At 41.6% G+C, this 24104-nt stretch overlaps 1 protein-coding gene and 1 long non-coding RNA gene across 3 annotated transcripts in view; one reads left to right on the top strand and one right to left on the bottom strand.

The window, feature by feature from the left end:
• LOC123384382 overlaps positions 1-12406 on the top strand; it is a 33835-nt gene extending 21429 nt beyond the window's left edge. The window contains exon 3 of the long non-coding RNA XR_006595405.1: positions 11972-12406. This is a non-coding gene — a long non-coding RNA (uncharacterized LOC123384382). The remainder of the gene's footprint in view (positions 1-11971) is intronic.
• SEC23B (SEC23 homolog B, COPII coat complex component) overlaps positions 1-24104 on the bottom strand; it is a 46461-nt gene that overhangs the window by 2487 nt on the left and 19870 nt on the right. For both annotated transcript variants that reach the window (XM_003983812.6, XM_006929984.5), the window contains exons 12-19: positions 20000-20089; positions 18986-19092; positions 17398-17551; positions 13643-13720; positions 10499-10660; positions 9068-9154; positions 6272-6427; positions 5830-5895 (exon numbers count right to left, since the gene is read on the bottom strand). In XM_003983812.6, coding sequence (XP_003983861.1) covers positions 5830-5895; positions 6272-6427; positions 9068-9154; positions 10499-10660; positions 13643-13720; positions 17398-17551; positions 18986-19092; positions 20000-20089 — 900 coding nt within the window. The remainder of the gene's footprint in view (positions 1-5829; positions 5896-6271; positions 6428-9067; positions 9155-10498; positions 10661-13642; positions 13721-17397; positions 17552-18985; positions 19093-19999; positions 20090-24104) is intronic.

The following is a 24104-nucleotide window of genomic DNA, read 5'->3' as shown; positions in this document are numbered from 1 at the left end:
GTCTAAACAGGTTAAATCCAAAGAAATCCACACCAAGCACATGGTACTTAAACTTTTGAAAACTAGTGTTAACAAAGAAACAATCTTGAAAGCAGGCAGAGAAAGATATCTTACCGATAGGGGAAAAACAATGAGAATGACAATAAATTTCTCATCAGAAACCAGAGAGACCAAGAGAAGTCACAAAATATTTTTTCAGCTGCCTAAAGAAAAGGACAGCCACCAAAATTCTTTATCTAGAGAAAATATCCTTCATGAATGAGGGGGAAATCAAGATTCCCGAATGAAAAAAAATTAAGAATCTATTACCATCAGACCTAAAAGAATGGCTAAAGGGGGGTACCTGGGTGGCTCAGTCGGTTGAGTGTATGACTCTTGATTTCAGCTTGGGTCATGGTCCCAAGTTATCATGGGATCAAGCTCCCTGTTGGGCTCCATGCGGAGTGTGGAGGCTGCTTTACAATTCTCATTCTCAAAAAAAAAAAGAAAAAGAAAAAAAGAAAAATGGCTAAAGGAAGATCTCTACCTAAAATGGTAAGGATAAAAGAAGGTATCTGGGAGTATCAAGAAGGAATAAAGAACACAGTAAGCAAAATTATGGATAAATATAACTGGATTTGCATCTGCTCTTGAGATATATAAATTATGTTTGATGGTTGAAGAAAAACTGTAACATTGCTGCATGTAGAAAAAAATATTTAACACCATTATATTATAAATGGGGTAAAGAAATATAAATGGGAATAAGTACATCACTTTGGTCAAAAAGCCATCAGTAAACTGTGATAATCTATGTATGTATAATGTAATACAATGCTCTACTATCAACAACCAGGAGTGACCACTAAAAAAGGCTACACAAAAAGATACACTCAAAAACATTATAAATGAATTAAAATGAAATTCTAGGAGTGCATGGGTGGCTCAGTTGGTTAAGCATCTGACTCTTGATTTCGACTCAGGTTATGATCCCAAGGTCGTGGGACCAACTCCACGTTGGGCTCCGTGCTGAACATGAAGCCTGCTTAACATTCTCTTTCTGTCTCACTTTGCCCCACTCCCCTTCTAGTGTTCGCTCTAAAACAAAAATTAAAAAAAAAAAAAAATGGAATTCTAAAAAATGTTCAAGTAATCCACAGGAAGGCAGGAAAAACAGAGAAATGAAAAACAGAGAAAACAAACAGAAAACAAAAAATAAAATGACAGACATGAGCTCTAACGTATCATTAATTACATTAAATATAAATGGTCCAAATGCACCAATTGTAAGAGTTTAAGAGTAGATTAAAAACCACGATCCAACTATGTGCTGTTTACAAGAAATTCACTTCAAATATAATAAAGAAATAGGTTGAAAGTTAAAGAATGGTAAGACATATAACAGGCAAATATCTTTTAAAAATTTTTTTAAATGTTTATTTATTTATTTTTGAGAGAAGAGAGACAGAACATGAGCAGGGGAGAGGCAGAGGGAGAGGGAGACACAGAATCTGAAGCAGGCTCCAGGCTCTGAGTTGTCAGCACAGAGCCTGACGCAGGGCTTGAACCCACGAACTGTGAGATCCTGATCTGAGCCGAAGTCAGACACTCAACGAACTGAGGCACCCAGATGCCCCCGCAAATATTTTTTTTTTTTGCATGAAAAATAACAGGAAAGAAAGAAAGGAAAGAAAGAACGAGCTTTATTAATGTCAGATAGACATCACTGCAAACAAAATGACCAGTGACAGAGGGAAACATTATATAATGAAATAAAGTCAACCCACCAAAACAAAGCAATCCTAAATGTCTATGCAACAAACAACAGAGCTACAAAACATGTGAATGAAAACTGACAGAACTCAAAAGAGAAACAGATAAACTCACAATTAGAGTTGGAAACTTTAACACCCTCTCTCAAAAACTGACAAAACAACTAGACAGATAATCAGCAGGGATATGTAAGAACTCAACAACATCAACTAAATGTATCTCTGGAGTCCCAGAGAGAAAGGAAGAAGAGGATGTCGAAGAGACATTTATAGTACACTCTATCCAACAACAGCAGAATACACATTCAAGTGACCATGAAATATATGCCAAGATAGGCTACAGCTTGGGACATAAAACAAACTTCAGGGGCACCTGGGTGGCTCAGTCGTCCAACTCAATTTCAGCTCAAGTCATGATCTCATGATTCATGAGATCGAGCCCCAGGTTGGGCTCCATGCTGACAGTGCAGAGCATACTTGGGATTCTCTCTCTCTTTCTCTCTGCTCCTCCACTGCTTGTGCTCTCTCTCTCTCTCTCTCAGAATAAATAAATAACCTCAAAAAAAAAAAAAAAAAAAAGAACTGAAACCATACAAAGTATATACTCTAACAACAATGTAATCAAAATAAAAATCAATAACCTACAAATAATAAGATAATCTCCAAATACTTGTAAACTAAGCAACACTTTTTTTTTTAAATTTAGGGTGATACTCATTTTTTTTTTTTTAAGTTCATTTATTTTGAGAGAGAGAAAAAGCATGAGCAAGTAGGGGAGGGACACAGAGAGAGGGGGAGCAAGAATCGCAAGTAGGCTCTGTGCTGTCAGTGTGGAGCCCAACACAGGGCTTGAACTCACAAACTGTGAGATCATGACCTGAGCCAAAATCAAGAGTCAGATGCTCAACCAACTGACCCACCCAGGCGCCTCAACTAAGCAACACTTCTAAATAAACTTAAAGCAAGCAGAAGAAAATAAAGATTACAACAAAAATCAATGAATTGAAACAGAAAAACAAGACATGAAAAGGAAATAAAGGTATTCAATTGGAAAGGAAGAAATAAATTGTTCTTATTTGTAGATGACATGATTATTTATGTTGAAAATCCCAACAATCTACGAAAAAATCTACGAAGTAGTAAGTAACTCAGGAAAGTCACAGGATATAAGATAAAAATACAAAAATCAGCAGTATTTCTATATATTAGCAATGAGCACTGGGACACTGAAATCAAAACTATAATACCATTCACAATCACTCAAAAAAAAAAAAAAAAGTGAAAACATTCAACCTTAAAGAAAGAGTAAGAAATCAAAACAGAATGAAGAGATATACTGAATTCATGAACTGGAAAGGCTCAACATAGTAAAGATGTCAATTCTCCCCAAATTGATATAGAGAATTGATGTAATTCCTTAAAAAAAAATTTTTTTTTTTCATAGAGTGTGCGAGTGGTGGAGGGGCAGAGAGAGAGAGGGAGACAGAGGCTCTGAAGCAGGCTCTGCACTGACAGTAGCGAGCCCAATGTGGGGCTCAAACTCACAAACCATGAGATCATGACCAGAGCTAAAGTCAGACACTCAACTGACTGAGTCACCCAGGCGCCCCTGGATTGATGTAATTCTTATCAAAATCCCAGCAAGAGTTTTTAAAGACATAAACAAGATTATTCTCAAATGTTTATGTAAAATCGAAGGAACCAGAATAGTTAAGACAATTTTGAAAAAGAAGTGGGAGAAACCAGTCTACCTGACTTTAAGACAACCTGTACAGTTACAGTAATCAAGACTGTTGTATTGGTAGACAGATGGAAACACAGATCAACGCAACAGAGAAGAAAACCCAGAAATGGACTCATACATGACTAACTAACCTTTGACAAAGATGCAAAAGTAATTCAATGAAAGACAGCCTTTCTGACAGATGCTGCTGGAGCAATTAGACATCCGTACGCAAAAAATAAAACTAAGCCTCACATCGTATATAAAAATTAACTCAAAAATTGGGGCACTTGGGTGGCTCAGTCGGTTAAGCGTCTGACTTTGGCTCAGGTCACGATCTCACAGTCCGTGAGTTCAAGCCACGCATTGGGCTCTGTGCTGACAGCTCGGAGCCTGGAGCCTGCTTCAGATTCTGTGTCTCCCTCTCTCTCTGACCCTCCACCGTTCATGCTCTGTCTCTCTCTGTCTCAAAAATAAATACATGTTAAAAAAAATTCTTTTTAATAAAAAAAATTTTATTCAAATGGATCACAGACTGAAAGATAAATGTAAAATCAGGCAAACAAACACGGGACATCTTTGGGATCTAGGGCTAGGCAAAGAGTTCTCAGACTTGGCACCAAAAACACAATCCATAAAAGGAAACATTGATAAAAGTGAACTTCCTAAAAACCACTTCTGCTCTGCAAAAGACCCTGTGAAAAGGATATAGCAACAAGTGAGAGAAAATATTTACAAACCACATATTCAACAAAAGGCTAGCACTTGGAGCACATAAAGAACTTAAAACTCAACAACAAAAAAGCCAAATAATCCAATTATAAGATAGATAAAAGAAAGATTTCACTGAAGAAAATAGGTAAGTGGAAAAGTACATGAGAAGATGCTCAGCATCATTAGCCATCAAGAAAATGTAAATTATTTTATTCACTTAAATGTTTATCTGAGCGAGAGCGAGAGACAGAGGATCTGAGGTGGGCTGTGCACTAACAGTAGCCAACTAGATGTGGGGCTTGAACTCATGAACCATGAGATCATGACCTGAGTCGAAGTCTGACGCCCAACCAACTGAGCCACCCAGGTGCCCTGAGAAAATGTAATTGAAAACCACAATGTTATACCACTACACACCTATTGGAATAACTAAAATCAAAATGATGACAATACCAAATGTTGACAAGGATGCACAGAAACTGGATCACTCACACATTGCTAGTGAGGACGCAGAAGGAAGCAGTCGCTCCAGAAAATAATACCACAACTTCTTAGACTAACCACATGACTACCGTACAACGGAACAAATGTACTCCGGGGCATTTATCTCAGAGAAAGGAAGATTTGTGTTCATAAGAAACCCGTACGTGAATATTTACAGCAGCTTTATTCCTAACGGCCAGCAACTGTGAACCCAGATGTCCTTCAACGGGTGAATGATTAAGCAACTACAGTACATCTCTACCCCAGTACATCTGGGAATACCACTTGGCAAGTAAAAAGGAACAAATTATTGACACATGCAACAACCTGGATGAATCTTTAGATAATCACGCTGAAGGGAAAAAGCCAATCCCCAAAGGTTATGTAACATGTGATTTCACATACATAACCTTCTTGATGACAAAACCACAGAGGTGGAGAAACCAGCAGCAGTAGCCAGGTGGAGGCGAGGGAAGTGAGAGTGAATATAAAAAGCCAAATTAGAGATCTCGGTGGTGATGGAAGTGTGTATGTGGACCACATCTACATCAGTATCCCGGCCATGATACTGCATTATGGTTGTACAAGATGTTCCCACTGCGGGACACGAGGTAAAGAGCACAGGGAATCTGTCCACATTATTTCTCACAACTGCTTGTAAATTTACAATTAAATTCACAATTACCTCAAAAGAAAGTTTAACTTTAAAAAGCGTAAGAAAACAGAGTGAAAGAAAAGACTTGAGAGAGACACAAATGTTGGGAATAATTAGATAAAGAAGGAATCAGAGGCTGACAAGGGAGGAGGCAGAACCAGTGGGGAGCAGGAGTAGATGTTTTTGCCCTGCACCCTTGGGAGAGGGAGGAGGGGGGAGAAGGCTGAGGGCGATGTTGTTGCGTCTATGAGGACAGCCAAATGCAGGCCATGCTACAGAGTTCTGTCCTCTGGCCGAATCTGTCATATTATGCTGTGTACTGCAGGAGATCCACACCAGTGTCCCCTCCCACCCCAGCTACAGTATTCAAAGTTTCCACCCCACCCCCACCCCCAGCAAAATACCTGAGTGAATTCTGTCTCTAAGGCCAAAGAGATCCATTTGGAAACAAGTTTTTCAAAAAGAGCCTGGCCTCCTCCCCTAGATACCTGACAATTTCTTACCTGTCCCCAAGCGTACAGGTTATTGTGTGTCTGAGATGGGTTCACTTTGGACAAAAGGAATCGGGCCTTTAAAAAAGCAAGACATTTAAAGATTACAATGGCATTAATATTAGTGTAATAGTAAAAAAAAAAAAAAAAAAGTGTTTACAACATTTCTTTGGTTAAATTAGCATTTTTCTACTACATAGGAACCGATTTCTTTAATGTAAGCCAATGACTCCCCATTTATTAGGGTTCTTAAAACATGAGATATGTGTTTTATTTTGGCAACTCTCTACTTTTATGTTAATGTATTTTTACCACTCATTTAAGAAGTCATATTTGAAGTTTCGCTGAATGTCAATTTATGTCACCACATAAAATATTAGTTACACCATTGGATTTATAGCCATGAAAATACATCAGGAAACCAACCATGAGAGCTGGAATTCAACTCACTCACCTGGCTGCCTCCGTGCTCCGTGTTAATGTAACGTGGCATTGGAAAGCGTGCCTGCAGAATCTCTTGAGCATCATCCAGTGGTGCCTGCAGAAGGTGCTTGAAGTTTTCATACTCAGGCATGTCCTGGTACCCAGCTTTACGCCACTGGGCTATGGTCTGCACCAAAACAAACCAACCAAAACCATCGTTGAAACACCAAAACAATAGTTTTCCTTGACACTCTTGACATTCCCACCACCACCTAGAACTTGTTTCCCATAAGAAAGTCTTACATCAAGAATGATGAGTTGCAGAGGGGAGCTGGGTAGTGTAAGTAGGAGTAAGCAAAGAGGTGCAGACAGAACACCCCCATCTACACAGTTCTCCCAGAAATGTCACAGCCATCAGTCACACCTCTTCCTTTTCTTTCTTTTTCTTTTTAATGTTTATTTTTGAGAGAGAGAGAGAGAGAGAGAGAGAGAGAGAGAGAGAATGCAAGTGAGCGAGCAGAGGTCGGACAGAGGGAGAGGGAGACAGAAGATCTGAAGTGGGCTGTGCACAGACAGCAGAGAGCCTGATGTGGGGCTCGAACTCATGAATTGTGAGATTATGACCTGAGCTGAAGTTGGACACTTAACCAACTGAGCCACCCAGGCACCTCTTACCTCTTTCCCTTCTAACCGTACACACCAACTAGCTAAAAACACCCAGGGAACCGCTGTCCCAAAGAGCCACCCTTCCTTTCCATTCCCAGTGCCATCACTCGGTTCAGCCTCTCATGTTCTTCCAGCTGGTAGGGAAAGGGATCTGTTGGCTTCCTATGTAGAATCTGTTCCCCCTTCTTGTGACTAGGGGCAACCTCTACACCCTCGTCCAGTGCTTAGTGTCACACAGACTCACCCCACCTCCCCTGGGCTCTGAGTTGGGACACTCTTGACTGGAGAGAAAAAAGCTGCAAGAATCACAGTGTAGGTGTTCATTAGGCTAGTAGAAGGCAATATACTACGGTGCGGAAGGTAAAACCTATCCCCCCACCTCAGCTAACACTGTGTCTCACCCTCTTGTATCCCCAAGAACAATGCTCTAGAAAATGCCTTGTCCACACAGGAAATCAAGAAATATTTGCTGACTGATTAATATATCTTTAAAATAATCTGAAGTGCTTTCACATGTTATTTAGGGGACATTTTAAAAAAGAAAACAGTGAGGGGGAAATGGAGTAAGAGGACGTAACAAGTGACCAATAGGTTTTAAAAACAGAACTGTTAGTCTGGTATCAGGGAGAGGATTCTCTTTAGATGCTTCCTTCTGCAGCCTGTTCTCCCTTCTTCTCAGAGTTTCCAATAACATTTTCCAGGTCTTAATTTGTATGTATGTATGTATGTTATGTATGTATTTATAAAGTGCGCGTGTGAGTGAGAGTTCAAACAAGTGCAGGGGCGGGGCAGAGAAGAGAGAGAGAATCCCAAGCAGACTGCACAGTCAGCACAGAGCCCGATTCAGGGCCTGATCTCACAAACCATGAGATCATGACCTGATTCGAGATCAAGAGTCAGATGCTTAACCAACATACCCACAGGTGCCCCTTCCAGGTCTTAATTTCTGACTGACTGCTGGCATAAAGGAAATGCCCATAAGCTGGTTTGGGTCCAAGAGTTAATCAGAACACCCACAACCAGCAGACTTGGGGCTTTTGGAGAGTGAGACCTATGTCATTATCTTCGTCTTTAGAACCCATCACTTGCATGCAACAGAAGGTGCTCAATAAACATATGAATGGACAGGACAGGGGGTGGTCAGAAACGTCTGTAAGGGGAGAGCTGAAGGCTAGAAACCTAGTCATGATTACTGCTTCTATAGGACCAGTGGGAGCAGCAGTTGGTCACCCAATGACCCTGGGTCTAGGACCATTACTGAAACCTAGTGTCTGTGGGCAAGCAGCCAGCAGAGTGAGCGTTAATATGCTGAAAAAAGCTGAACACCATAAAAGTATGCATATTAAAATCAAGAAACTAATCATTGAAGTCACTACAGGAATTCTGAAACACAACGTATAACTGCAGGACATCTGAAATCACATCTAATGTAAAGACACTAGGAAGTCATGTCAAACACCAAAACAATTTATTGAAGGTAAAGAATGGACAGTAGAAGGAAAAAAATATGTCAATGAACATAATGCTCAGTGAAAGGATTTTCTTCAGAGGAGCCATTCATTTTCTCAGGAAATCCCGTTGAGAAAGAAAGAGACTCCCCTGAAAGCCATCTACAGTCATCCTTGGGCTCCACAGACCCAGTGGAAGGATCAGCATACCACTTTTTTTTTTAAAGATTTTACGTAATCTCCACACACAATTTGGGGCTCAAACTCGCAACCCCAAGATCAAGAGACGCATGCTCTACCCACTGAGCCTGCCAGCTGCCCCCAGTGTTATTTCATCAAAGAAAAACTTTGGTCCCAAACTTATTGTTCATTAGTGACTCTAACATAACTCCGAAAGGATAGCAGGGTGAGTGAAAAGCTGACTGAGGAAAAGTAAAGTGACCTTGCCTGACAACTCAAAAAGCAGTAAGTTATAGTGATTTAAAAGGACCACCTGAGATTTACTTAGAGCAAATAAAATTAAAAATTACCAAACATACAAATACCCCTCAGGGACTTGAAGAAATATTTTATTCAATAGAATGAAAACTGCTATACTTATTATAATAAACAGTGGGTCTTTTAAGCCTGAATTATTTCAAATGTCACTGAAACCTAAATTAATAAAAAGAAAGCCAAAACAATAGTAAGGAAAGAAATTAACATCTTCTTACCTCACCAAGGTAAATGACGATTTGGAAGAAAGTATCCATCAGCAAAATTCTGTCAGCTAGAATGCTGCTGCTGTCCAAGAGTACTGGCTGAAGAAAAAGGGAGAGGGACAGCGTTGGTCTTCCCTGTTCCCACATGGCAACCACTCCAACCCCACACCTGGGGTGTCCATTTCACAGCTACAAGGCTGCTTACAAATGGCACCTGGCAGGGTGACTCTCCCCGTTTTTTCTCATCTTTAAGGAAACTCCTTTCTGCTCCCTGACTCAGCAATTCCAAGTATCAATTTTTAGAAGAAACAGGCTCCAAATAATCCCTCATCAACTGGGAAGAGAGATTAAGAACATCTTTTGCTCCAGCAACCAGAATTAATTCCAAACATTCTCAGTTTTGTGTCAGAAACACATCAGAGACATAGTCTCTCAAATCTACTGCTGTAGATGACTGAGAACAGTGATTGCCTATATGAAAAAAAAACAGGTTTTAATACAAGTTTTAAAAGTTTACTACAAAATATATTTTATTATGATTTCTATTTCAGGAATAAAAGTAACATACTCATTAAGGAAAATTAGAAAATTTGTACTCAAGTACAACAAGCGTTTGTAATTTATTTTCACATTATTTAATTTTCGTATGCTGAAAAATATAATTTATAAAAGTTTCTATTTTTTCATGTAACATTTGTTTTTAGATTTTTTTTCTTTAACATATATCTTTTAGTAACCTCTAAACCCAATAAGAGGCTTGAACTCACGACCTCGAGATCAAGAGTCAGATGCTCTTCTGACTGAGCCAGTCTGATGCCCACCCTTTTTTAAATTATTAAATGTGATACTTGTATTTTTTTGTTTTTTTTCCCCCCTTTTTTACATTTTTAAATAATTTCTATGCCCAACACAGAGCTCAAATTCACGACCTTGAGATAAAGGGTCACATTTTCTACTGACTGAGCTAGCCAGGAGCCCCTTCATGTAACACTTTAATATTTTATCACATTACATAAACTTTGTAAACATTTCTTAGATTACTTATTTTCCTACTATTAAACACACGTGGATTGTTTTCTAATCTATCATAACAGTTCATTTTACTATTTCTTTGAACAAAGCTTTTTCTGTACTTAGAAGGATTTCCTTCAGGCACAAGACATAGATTTACTGGGTCAAAGTATATGAACACATTGGAAAAAAAGTACCTACGTATTTTTTTTTAACATGTAATCCTGCCTTCCACAGATAATAGCTTTCTTTGTATGCCCTGTGACTTTTTTCTATGAGTATTTTTTAATACTCAGAAATACTGTTAAATTACTACTAAGACTCAAAGTTTTCTTTTTTTATAGCTTTGTTCTAAGAGTAAACGTGCTAGGAAAGAAACAACCCATACTAGGTGATTCCAACTCTGAGAAAAGCATTCACGTAAAACCTCACCTCTGGTGGCCCGTGGAACGAGTAGGAGTACAGAATGGGCTGGATCATGATGAGGGACTGAGTTAGGTCCTGTCGGGCAAAATGGTGTCTGTAATACGATGACTCGTCAGGACTGTTGTTAAACACTTGGAGAAATGGAGATCTTCTAAGATGGAACATGAACTGCATTTACCAAAAAAAAAAAAAAAAAGGTAAATGCATACAGCTGTAACTTTCTTAGAAACCCCAGATAGTGGACTTGCCTGAATTCAATCTCTGAAAGAGAAGCCAGACTTTAAGACAAGGCTTCTGGGTTCATGTGAACAGAAAGTACATGGTATTACCAAGGATTGGGGGAACAGGGAAATGGGAATCTGTTTAATAAGTACAGAGTTTCAGTTTTGCAGGATAAAAAAGTTCTGGAAATCTGTTGCATAACAACGTGAATATACTTGAAACTACTGAACTACATACTTAAAAATTGTTAAGATGGTATATTTTATGTTACGTGTTTTTCACCTCAATTGGAAATAAACATTATTCTTGAGAAAGGGGGAGGGACCCTGTGGGCATGCCAATGCTTCCACATGTAAAGGAAAAGGCAAAGCAGCATTTATTTCTGAAGTCACTGGGCCAGGTTGCAGACAGAACGTCTAGAGAGGCCACAGTGCAGTGGGGAAAAGGCACACTCAGGGAAGCCACAGTCAAAAGTTGTGAGCACAATACAAGAAAGTACTAGTAGGATGGGGTGGGAATGGAGGGGCAGCAGGTTTCCCAAGCCACTGGGGTCTGAAAGTCGTGCATGAGGAGGCCAGAGGAAGGGGACTCCAGCTGCAGCAGCAATTAAGTAGGTGGAGAGCTCAGGACTCAGGATGGAGTGAGGGGTATAGGAGAGGGAAGGATACGAGAGAGGGAAGGACAAGAGATGAGGCTGGAGAGTTACGCTCGTTACCATGAGGATCAGAAGGTGGACGGCAGACTTTTAGCTCAATCTAAAGAGGTGCCAGAACGAGCTACACTGAGAAGTATAAAGTTTCCTGAAATTCCAAATATTGAATCATAGATTCCTAATAATCATGGCTGATATTCAATGTATCTCATGTGCAAGGCACAAAGCAGCTGACAAAAATGATTTCATCTTTCCAATAAGCCCACGAAGTAGGTTCTCTTACCTTCCCTAGTTTACGGGTGAGCAAACTATGGGATAGGCAACTTGCCCATGGCCACTCGCACTGAGGGGCAGAGCCACTCTATTCCAGGCATCGGGTTCCAAAGACTGGGCTTGACTTCTAACCTAGATGCCACAACTGGAGGAATTTTGGAAACCACCTCATTCAGTGCTTTTCAAACTGTGCTCTTCAGTCCTAGCAGATCCTTAGGGTGCGGGTTGGGGGGTGGTGGAGGGTGCTGTGGCAGCACCCAGTGGGTGAGGGTGGTGCGTGGGCACAACCAAAGCAGCTGCAAGTCTATCTGCTTTATGTGCTGTCTTTTAAGGGGGTCCTCTCGAAAAAAGGATTCCACGGCTTCAAAGAGATTGCAAACCACTTCTCCAGACCCACTCCTTCCTTCTGAGGAGGATATCAACATCCTTCTGAGGAGGGGGTTCAGGACCTCACCCAGATCGGCAGCAGCAGAACCAGTGCCAGAACTCCACTCTGACTCTGGCAGGTCCAGGGCTCCTTCCACAACACTGTACAGCCTCAGCTATTCCAGCACAGGGCAGAGGCCCACATGTTAGGGACCACGGAGCCCTGCCCTGGGCCGGGGGTCAAGTGAAGTGATCTCTAAGGTTCCCTTCTAATCCTGAGAGTCCAAGCTATACAAGTTCACAACTGAAACCTGTGACCACTTTCCAAATTGAGTAATTGAAAGAATAACACCTATGTGCATATGTAAGTGCTCACAAATTTATTAAAAAATGGAAGTTTTCTACTCTCTACTAATTCTTAAGAAAATTATGGAAGGGGAGGGGAGGGGAGGGTAAGGAAGGGGAGGAGGGGAAGGAGGGGAGGGAGGGGAGGGGAGGGAAAGGAAGGGGAGGAGGGGAAGGAGGGGAGGGGAAGGAGGGGAGGGGAAGGAAGGGAGGGAAGGGGACGCGAGGGAAAGGAAGGAGAGGGAAGGGGAGGGAAGGGGAGGGGAGGGAGAGGAAGGGGAGGGGAGGGGAGGGAAAGGAAGGGGAGGGGAGGGGAGGGGAGGGGAGTGGAGCGGAGGGGAGAGGAAGGAAGGGAGGGGAAGGGAAGGGAAGGGTTGGGATTGCTTCTGGTTCAGGGAAAGCTGCACTGCAAAGAGGCCACCTGAGAGTCCTGGGCCCCAGCTGTGGAGCGGGCTCACACCCACCAACAAGCACTTAGCGAGCACCTGGCCCTGAGGTCAACACTCCATCCACCTCGGCCTAGCATCGTTACAGCACCTACAGGGCCAAGCTCTAGTTTCCTCATTTACAGAGGAGGATGGGGGTTCAGAAAGGGTAAATACACAGATCCCTGACAGCGGCTTCGAGCTCTGCCCACTTCTCTCCCTCCTTTCCCTGTCCAACGGCTCCCAAGTGCCTGGTTCGGGCACAGTGCAGTTATTTACAGGAGCTGTTATTACTGCTGTTTCCCGGGTATGACGTAGCGGAGTCACTACAGACTTATCATTAAATATTTGTCATTATTTCTGGTCCCATTTTGTTATACTCGTCTTCACATGTGCTGCATTTTCTTGATTTGCTGCTGAGAAAGCTGTCTACCCAGCACTGTTTCAAATTAAAAGGTTTTGTTGTGGCCTTCAGCAACAACCCTGTTTTGCCTTTTCATGGAGGTTTACATACATCTCTTCTTCCTGCATATGTCATCTTGTCTTCCGTAGGGTTGAGACACGGTCTCACACAGACACAGAGAACTGAACAGAATAACCTTCATCACCTATAGACACAGTCTCAAAACACACCGAGTCTTCACTTTAGCCTGAGAGCAGTGAGTCTTCTTATTTCCAAAAAAAAAATTTTTTTTTGAGAGAGAGAGAGAGAGAGAGAGCGAGTGAGCGAGCACACACACAACTGGAGGAGAGAGAAAGAGAATCTCAGTGTGGAGCCCGAGTAAAAAAAAAAATTTTTTTGTAGCGCATTTTATTTCGATCACAATTTATTCTTCTACAGTTACTTAAAAAACACCTATTACTCACCTGAGGATACAGAGAGAAGGAATCTGATAACCTAAAAGAAGTGGGGTCTTCTTTGTTATACTGTCCAAATTTCTGACACTGTTGAAAGGGAACAGCAAAAAGGAAAAAAAGAGAGAGAGAGAAAAGCCAAGTTAGTGTCACCTGGAAAAATGCCTGCAGTAGGACAGCTATGTTCCAATTTCAATTCTGACTTAGAGTCCCAGACCAGCACTTCCCAAGCATGGTTGGGCCAACCCAGCAACAGGGTGTTGTTAAACACAGATTCTGATTCGGCAGATGTGGAGACGCCCTGCATTTCTCACCAGCTCCCGGGGCTCCCAAGCAATGCTGCTAGAGGATCACCCAGACCGGTCAGAGGCTCAAGGCACTCTCTCAGGCCCTCTCCCATAGGAAAAAACCCAAAGTGCACCAAAAACTGGCAATAATAGATAAGCTTTGATGTTGCATCACTCTACACCTCAAATTTCTTCCTCTTTTCAAAGGCAAATTTCTGAACAATATTTTCTCTTCCAGCCTTTATTTCCTCTTTGTTTTGCACTTCTCTTCTGGCCACTAGAGAACTAGACCTTCCGCCACTGAAGGAAAGATTATCTCTGACAGTTACCTCTCCTACCAAGTCTGATGACCTTGTACGGCTCTCACCTTCCTGGACTCCCCAGTAGCACAGGCCAAGTGGCTCCCCCAAACCTCGTGGAATTCTCCTCCAGTTGCTAACACAGCACTTTCTTATTTCTCATTCTCCCCAACTGATCCTTCTCTGGCTTGTTCCATGGCCCCTCATCTCCCTACCTCCTAACTGTGGGTTCCTTGGAGGCTAGTCCTTGGCCCTTGCTCCCATCCTCACTACTTCAGCTATAAGTAACAGACTGATGTCATCTAAACACATCTAGTGCTGCCTGTTAGGGGCACCCAAATGCAGGATGGCTTCCCTTGGACGTATTTTCACAAGTTCATGTGTAAAATCAATTGAACTATTTAGTACACTAAAAAAAATTTGGGGGGGCCCTTGGGTGGCTCAGTCAGTTGAGTGTCTGACTTTGGCTCAGGTCATGATCTCAAGGTTGACGAGTTCGAGCCACGCATCAGGCTCTCTACTGACAGCTCAGAGCCTAGAGCCTGCTTCAGATTCTGTGTCTCCCCCTCTCGCTCTCTCTGCCCCTCCTCTGCTAGTGCTGTCTCTATCTCAAAAATAAATATAAACATTAAAAAAATTTTTTTCCACCCCTTCTACCCCTCCCTCATCCTTACAGTCACCCACACTTGAAACCTAAGTCAATGTCGATTTTTTGGTTTTTGATTCCATAAATAGTGTAACCATATTTTATCAATTTTTCTTTCGACATACATCCTGATTCCAAACTTTCCCTACCCTCTGACTGTCCTACCACACCCTAGTCTCAGCTCCCTTGAACCTCCAGAATCCTCCACTGGTCTCCGTAACAGCAGCCTTTCACCCTGTAGTTTATCTCATATGGTAATGGCAGATGTAAACACAAGCATCATGCTCACGGCACTCCCCTGCTTAGGAATCTACCCACAACATTAAGGCAGTGACTTCACTTTAAAATCAAGGCATCCAACAGAATTGTTGAATCACTATGTAGTGTACCTGAACCCAAAATTACATTGTATGTCAACCACACTTCAATAATAAAAATTAAAATAAATTCATAGAGGTGCTTGGGTAGCTCAGTTGGTTGAGCGTCCAACTCTCGATTTTGGCTCAGGTCGCAATCCCAGGATTGTGAGATCAAGCCCTGCACTGGGCTCTGTGCTAAGCGTGGAGCCTGCTTAAGATATTCTCATTCTCTCTCTCTCTCTCTCTCTCTCTCTCTCTCTCCCCCTTTGCTCCTCTCCCCTGCTCCCTCTCTAAAGTAAAAAAATATATATTAAAAAAAATCATAAATAAAATGGAGCATTCTACAATTAAGCAGCACTTTCACTGCTTTTCCCCATCGTACAACCTGGCCTCATGAGGTCTCTCCAGGTTCCCAGCAAAAGCTGAAATGCACAGCTATGTCCCACAGGCTTGTCCATGCTTGGCCCTGACTTCTCATCTGTTACCCTGCTTGTTTTAAGAAAACCTGATTCAAAGCTCACTTTCCCCTTTCCCCAAGGCTCACTTTGCCAACTACCCGGACCTTCTGCTCAATTTTCAAATTGTTTCAAATGTTGACATTCCCTGAAAAAATGGTTCCATGGGACAGCAAGGGCACACACACACCTGAATAAAGTTAAAGAGGTGTTTGATCATGAATCCGTGCTGTGAATTTCCATAACAGTAAGCCTATGTCAATTACCGATTTACTGCTTTGTAGCTCCAAATTTACTCTTGCCTGTTGTGAAAAGGGCTTGGGCCCTTTGAATATTTTTCCTGTGCCAGTTGTCATGATGTTAAGCTGTCAGTAGAGTGTGCTGGAGGCAAGGATGTTTCAGGGTTCCAGGATGCTCACTCAGCAGGAGTGCCTGTGGCTTCCCCAGTGCTGAGCTCCTGGAGCCAGCAGCTACCTCTGTATACCCTGTGTGCCTCTGATGAGACACTTCCTTATGAAGAGTTTTCCTTGGCACCCCAAGGGTAGACTTTCATCATCCAATTCCAGAGGGTGAATTTCTGTCAAGGTCCTCTGCCATGACACTAGGGCAACTTCCTTGCCAAGAGAGACTCAGTGAGCCAAGGCTGTGCCCTCCCACCTAGATCAGCCCTGGGAAGTAGAGGGTCCTTCCTTGGGGGATCTACCTGAGCCTAGAAGTAATGGCTGCTACACATTTGCTCTTCCTATATTCTTTAGACTCCTCTTTGCTTCTTACTACTAGCCAATCCCTCATTATTCAAAGCCTCTGTCATGAGTCTTTTTTAAATTTTCTTATATTGTTTGCTCATCAATGAAACTCATTTAAGTTTTATTTACTTATTTTGAGAGACAGAGAGAAAAAGAGAGAGAGAGAGAGAGAGAGCAGGGGAGGGGCAGAGAGAGAGGAAGAGAGAGAATCCCAAGCAGGCTCTGCGCTGTCAGCAAAGAGCCCGATGTGGGGCTTGAACCCATGAACCATGAGATCATGACCTGAGCTGAAATCAAGAGTACATCACTTAACAAACTGAGCCACCCAGGTGCCCCAATCTTTTTTTTTTTTTTTTTTTTAAAGAGAGAGAGTGAGTGTGCATATGCATGAGCAGGGGAAGGGCAGAGAGAGAGGGAGACAGAGACTCTCAAACAGGCTCCATGTGCTGTGTGGAGCCCGATGTGGGAATCAGTCTCACAACCCTGAGATCATGACCTCAGCCAAAATTAAGGATTGGACACTCAACTGACTGAGCTACCCAGGTGCCCTGTGACAGTAATTTTTAAGTAAAACTTTCCCTGCTTAAATTACTGTGTGATTTATCCTGATTAGACCCAGAACAACACATGAGGCATCTCTACATTCAATGGGCCACAGACACCTACTGCTGAAAAATATCACCCACACCTGGAGGGAAAAAATAGAACCACAGCTTCCACAGGGACTCATCTAAATCAACTCTTTGGGTACACAGATCTGCATCTTTCGCCAAATGTCCTGTGCATGCATTCCTTCCCAACTATAATGTAAGCCCTTGAGGGGAAAAGGTACTTGTAAATGTGTTTGGCTTAAGGTAAGCAACAGAAAATTCTTGTTGACTAACTGTATGAAATGACAGGTTTAAGCATCAGCTTTCTTTTCTCAATGTAGAGCAGAGACTAAGACTGAACCTGGTGCCACGGTGCCCAACTTACCAGTCGAATGAGCTGTCGGTCTAGCCACCGGAGCACATCAGGCCCTTCCTCTGACTCTGCACGGAACACCCCCAGCCGAGCCATCAAGACTGCTGCAGCCTCCTGGTCAAATGCTGCTTCTATGTGCCTGAGCTGGCTTTGTGCATCTGCCCAACTGACAATTCCAGAATTAGTGCCATGCTTATACTCAGGAGAGACCAGAAAGCCAGCTTTCCATTAAGATAAAGAAACCTAAGTCCTGTTACTTCATCTAAGGCAACATAGATTAGAACTCAGTAAGGAATCACAGAAGTTTTACATACATTCTCATTTGCCCTCATGTGATCTCTGAAGGATGTAAGTGCAGAGGAAAAATTACGGAGAACTTCCCAATGTGCCATAAGTTATCATGAAAGTAGATACCCAAAAGGTGCCTAAGACTCCAATTCCTTACTCTAGGTCAATCTTGCAAAAATCTATATGTTTACAAATATACAAGATGACTTTCCAGCATCATACCCATAGAAAGAATTAGCATGTATACAAAAGTTTTCTAAACAAAGACATTATGAACAAAACTGAAAGACAATAGACAGACCAGGAACAGATATGAACAACAAACAATAATCATATCCAGAATACATAGAGTCCCTGTAAATTAATGAACAAGAAAAAGAAACAGGTTTTACAAAATGGGCAAAGGCTATCACAGAAGAAATATATATGGCCAATAAACATCAAAAGTGCTCAACCCATTAATAAACATGTGAAAAATTAATAAATATGTATTTTAAAATACATATAAAAGTGGCAAACTGCTCTATATTGGCATGTTAGAGATCAATAATATTAATTATTAATGAGAAGACAAGACTCTCCTTACAGTATTAGGGAGAATACAAATTAACTTCTTAGGACAGTTTTACAGGATACAAAATTCTACTTCTATGAAGGGGCTGGAAAGAAATACTCATATACACAAAGACCTAAACCCATGAATGCAGCACTGTTGGAAGGAAGGTAGGACCTGAAATTCCTTGAAGAGAGGAGTGGTACATCTCATTCAAATCATGCAATGCTGTGCAGCCATTACAACCAGTGAGGAGCTCATATGTGTTGACGTGGAAGACGTCCTTGATACATTATTGAGAAAAATTTGTAAGTATACTAATATAAGAAGCCATCTGTGCATATAATACACACATACGACACAACTGCACAGAAATGGGACTGTGAAGATAAATACCGGTGTAGTAATAGCACTTTACCTCTGGGGAGAGTGGGCAGAGACCCATTCTTTATACAATTATGAGCTGCTTGAATCTTTTACAAGGAGGATGTATTTACGGGTCACTTATCTGGTGGTAATGAAAATTAATTTTTAATTAATTTATTCCTACTGAAAGAGGATTCTTCTAGGCAAGTGTCTGCAGGCCTAACTAGGTTAGTCCGCAATATCTCTTCCTCCTCCTCCTTCTCTAATCAAATGAGTCTGTGAGACTGGTGAGAACCATTCAATGGAACTATTAAGATAAACTAACAGATGTTAAATGATCTCTTCAAAAGAAAAGCACTGGTGGTTCCACAGAAAGGAAACCGGGATGCTCACTTTCGGGCAATGGTGGTCACGCGGATGCGCCTCTGGGTGCTGGAGTGTTGATACTGAGTGACAAACTGGATGGCGCCTCTGCCTCCCTGGGGGATCGGGGCGTTGTGCTGCAGATGATAGGCCACACACCTGGTTACTGTTACAGGCATGACTCAAACACACATGGTCACAGAGCCCACTGTGCTCTTCCTAAAACAACTAACACAGTGGTGACAGTAAGGTCCTCGATGCACTCTGAATGGTACATTTAAAATCTGGGCATGTCACTGTACACAGCTTTTACCTCAAAAAAAAAAAAAAAAAACCCAACCAAATTCAAGTAAATATTAAACTCAAGTTACTGATATGCATGCTGAAGTGTTTAGGGATGAAAGACACGACAGGAATTTGTCTTAAAGCAAAGTAAAATAAAGTAAAATGGAAACTATAGAACTATAGAATCGAAGTGGTAGGTGAGGATACCTGTAATTGTACAGGTATTCACTCTGCAATTCTTTTCATTTTTCTGTACATTTTAATTTTTCTAAATAAAATAATGGGGAAAAACTGACACACTCAAAAATTCACCCACATTATGATGGCTGGTAAAAGCCAGTTCAACAATTTAAGTGATGAAAGCAATCTGCTGTCTGACTCTGACCAAACCCTGAAAGGAAAAAAAGGGTTGTGCCAGACAGACATCAGGCAAACACAAGCCCAAAGAAACATCAGTCTTCAGAGAAAGAAGCTAGAGGCCACCAGTCTGTAATAAATCAGAACACACAGGGATTCCTAGGTGGCTCAGTCAGCTAAGTGTCCAACTCAATTACAGCTTAGGTCATGATCTCACAGTTGGTGAGATCAAGCCCCGTGTTGGGCTCTGTGCTGACAGTGCAGAGCATGCTTGGGATTCCTCTCTCTGCCCCTCCCTGCCCCACATACTCTCTCAAAATAAATAAACACTTAAAAATAAATCAATAAACCAGAAAACACAACACCAAGAGACATGAATACTCATAAAGAAATCCAACTCACTTGATTGACTACTTCAAAGTAGATGCCAAGAGTAGATGTGGGATCCATGCCACAGATTTTCCACTGACTCGTGCCACCAACACCAAGCTCCTGGGGTAAGAAGAGGAATTAAAAATAAAAACAAAAAGCTACTCCTGTGGTTAACTGCTGATGAAAAATACTGACTCTAAGAATGGTCTACTTAAAAGATTTCATTCCAAATGAAAATTTAAATTTAACTAAAAAAAAGTACAATTATAAGCCAGAATAAGGTTTAAGATTTATTACAGGCCTCTAAAATTAAGCTTTTTATATTAGAACTTGGACCAATTTCCATTATATCACCAAGATAGCTCTTTCTCCCTCTACACACACACACACACACACACACACACACACACACACACACACACACACAGTATGTAACACTGAAGTTAGCTGAAAGAAGCCACGGTTAGAATTATCGTGAAAGTTAGCTTGAAAGTTTCACCATTATTATTAGAACAAGAAATAGTTACAGGATATTAACTATTAATTATTAATTTTGAATCCAGTTCCTTTATGCAAAAACTACATATAAATCCTTGTAAGAGAATTTAGATTTTAGTGGTATGAAGCCTGCTTTTTATTGACTAGCTGAAGGACTCCCAATGATAAATGAAGTTCACTGAAATGTGAAGAGTGTTGCTGTTTTAAGCAGGACATCTACAAGAAAAGGCTGCAGGTGTCAAAAATACCTAGAATTATCAACCAAGATCACTAGATTCTGCAACATACATTCTTATCATTCAGTAAATATTATACATTTTAACATACTTCATCAAAATGCAGAATAGTAGATGTCAAGTGTTGTTTTTTTTTTAAGTTTATTTATGAGAGAGAGAGAACAAGCAGGAGAGGGGCAGAGAGAGAGGAAGAAAGAGAATCCCAAGCAGGCTCTGTGCTGTTGGTACAGAGCCTCATGTGGGGCTTGATCCCTCATGACCTGAGCCAAAATCAAGAGTTGGACACTTAACCATGTGAGCCACCCAGGCACCCCCAGAATACTGTGCTTTTTAGGAAGTAACATGAGCATGCATTGAGAGGGTCATATTTCTTTTGTATGACTCTGAATTGTACACTGCACCCAAATTGTACACTGTCAGGTTAAGTAGAGCTGATACCACTGTGGCCTCTACAAAGCTATGCCAGGAGCCTTGGTACCTGGCCAAAGAACCAGCAATCTCAGGAAGGAGACGGTCAGAGGGTGAAGGGAACATTCTTAGGTGAAATCACAGAGCAGCTCTAAGGTAGAGAGAAGAGAGGGCTCTGTTTCATCAGTATTTCCAAAGCAAGCTGGTGAGATGGATGGATTTGTACATGTCACCTTCCCTTTTAGTGGCCTTTTCTAATAGAAGCAGAGAACATCTGTTGGAAAGTGAAGGGCCACACCGAGGGAATATGGCAAAGAAGCAAAAGAAGATTGCATGCCTCCCTTTCTTGGCTTGCTAATCCTTTCTTCCAAATCTTCCCATACCACAACTCAAGTTTTAATATGTGAAACTTAAAGTTTCAATTCGAGGGATTCAGAGTATGCCACTGCAAAATACACCACTCTGACATAAGGATTATTTTAAGCGGAAGGTAATTTGAAAAAACAGACATAAGAAAACTCTCTGCCCTCCACCTACTAAGGGCAGGATGATTCTCAATCATCAAAGACAACTCTAGATGCTTATCAGCCCAGAGAGGGCATAAGACGAATCTATACAAGAAACATGCTAAGACCAACCCTCCTTCTCTTCCATTAGCTCCCTCCATCTATCTACCTTCCACACTGTGCCAGCCCTAGAGGCTCAAAGTGCCTTTCCTGTATCTTGTCACTTTTCTACAGATTTACTGTTCTTTTGTTAAGATACCACATAATCCCAAGTTCTAACCATCCCTTTGATTTACTCCCTACTGAGTACATACATGCAATGTGTTTACGTGTAATGTGTGCGTTAATTTATTCTATTATGAAACCTGCCCTTTGCCAGTCTTGTTTGCAGGGCCCAAGCCAATGAAATCAAGATGGGTAGACAAAAAGAAAATCTTCCCTCTTCTATCAGCACCAATGCCTGAGTGGGCCACAAACCCTCCAGAGCCCCAGAAGTACATTTTCTCACTAATACACAAATTCCGTATGTAAGCATTTACCTTGCATTTACCAGAGTAAGTATGAAGATAAAATTAGGAAATCACCATTTGATAATCTCCAATGAAACATAATGATTCAAGTAAGGATAATCAATGGATGTTAAAACCATGAGGTAAAAGGCTGTTGGCAAGCAAGATATTCACATTTTGCCACAATCTCGTTCAACAGATTTACTGCTAACAACTAAAAGGAAATGTGCCCTGGGGCGCCTGGGTGGCGCAGTCGGTTAAGCGTCCGACTTCAGCCAGGTCACGATCTCACGATCTCGCGGTCCGGGAGTTCGAGCCCCGCGTCGGGCTCTGGGCTGATGATGGCTCAGAGCCTGGAGCCTGTTTCCGATTCTGTGTCTCCCTCTCTGCCCCTCCCCCGTTCATGCTCTGTCTCTCTCTGTCCCAAAAATAAATAAATGTTGAAAAAAAAAATTTTTTAAAAGGAAATGTGCCCTTATAACAGAAAGATGTGGGGCAGTCATCACCTTCACCACACTGTCTAACTCAGCACCACTAACACAGAAGACCAGACAGAAGTGGTTCTTGAAGAAACACGCATGAGGTATAAGATTACCCAGGAACTGTGGTGGACAAAATGGTCTAACCTGAATCAAATCACTAATCTAACTTTCACTTTACAGAAAATACAGAGAGGACAGAAACCAGTTCACGGCCACCACAAGGAAACAATCAAATACACTGAGAATGTGTGGTACTCTATTGCAGAAGAGATGGGCACTTGGCACTGTATCTTCAACAAATCGATGTCATCAAACAAAACAAGCAAAAACCCCAAAGAACAGAAGACCTTCCAGATTTAAAAAGACTAAGGATACATAATGCTAGATGCAATACTGGTTAGCGTGTGGAAAAAACAGCTATGAAGGGCATTTAGGGAAAAATTAGGGAAAGAATATGACTAAATACAGCTGATATTAGCAAATTATCATTTTCTTATCTTAGGTTTGATATGTCATGGTAGGAGAACATCCTTAATTTTAGAAGATACACACCAAAAGACTAAGTGTCATGACACCTGCAACTTGTTTTTAAAGGTTCTGAAGAAGTATGATAAAGTAAATACAGCCAATAGATAATAATCAGATAGACAAAGCAAATATTGCAAAAATAGAGGACAGAATTAAGACAAAATGTTAACAATTACTGACTCTAAATGGTGGGTATACAGGACTCTTTCCCACTTCCCTAAGCTTCTCTGTATGTTGAATTCTATCTCCCCCTCTTTGCATCCTCCACCCCTCTCCCAAAACCTCATCGTTGAATTCCTACTGGTTCCTAGAACAGCTAATCAGCTTGCACTGATTCATATAATTATCTTCTAAGGAGATTTTAAGTCTATGGAAAATATTTTGGAACAGGGTAACCTTCCAAAGCCCTCCCAGGAATTAGGGGTATAAGTCCTTTCATACACTGGGATAATGAGTGACTCCTCAGATGGGCTTTAGGGCAGCAACCTGCCTCGCCCAGGGGATTACAGGAATATTCTCTCAAATCACCTTGCCTCTGGCAACTTCAACAAAACATTAACCAAAGTAGTCACTAAGCATTATATTAAGCGAAAATAAGTCTGTCAGAGAAAGACAAATACCATATGATTTCACTCATTGGTGGAATTTAGAAAACAAACTGAAGGTTGATGGAGGGAGGTGGGCAGGGGATGGGCTAAATGGGCGATGGGCATTAAGGAGGGCACTTGCTGTGATGAACACCGAGTGTTGTGTGTTAAGTGATGAATCACTAAATTCTACTCTTGAAACCAATAGTACATTGTATGTTAACTAACTAGAATTTAAGTAAAAACTTGAAACAAGGGGCGCCTGGGTGGCGCAGTCGGTTAAGCGTCCGACTTCAGCCAGGTCACGATCTCGCGGTCCGTGAGTTCGAGCCCCGCGTCGGGCTCTGGGCTGATGGCTCAGAGCCTGGAGCCTGTTTCCGA

This window comes from Felis catus, chromosome A3 (assembly GCF_018350175.1).
Source record: "Felis catus isolate Fca126 chromosome A3, F.catus_Fca126_mat1.0, whole genome shotgun sequence".
Classification (NCBI taxonomy): domain Eukaryota; kingdom Metazoa; phylum Chordata; class Mammalia; order Carnivora; family Felidae; genus Felis; species Felis catus.
The sequence above is the reverse complement of the archived record's forward strand: the minus strand, read 5'-3'. Positions and strand labels throughout refer to the sequence as shown.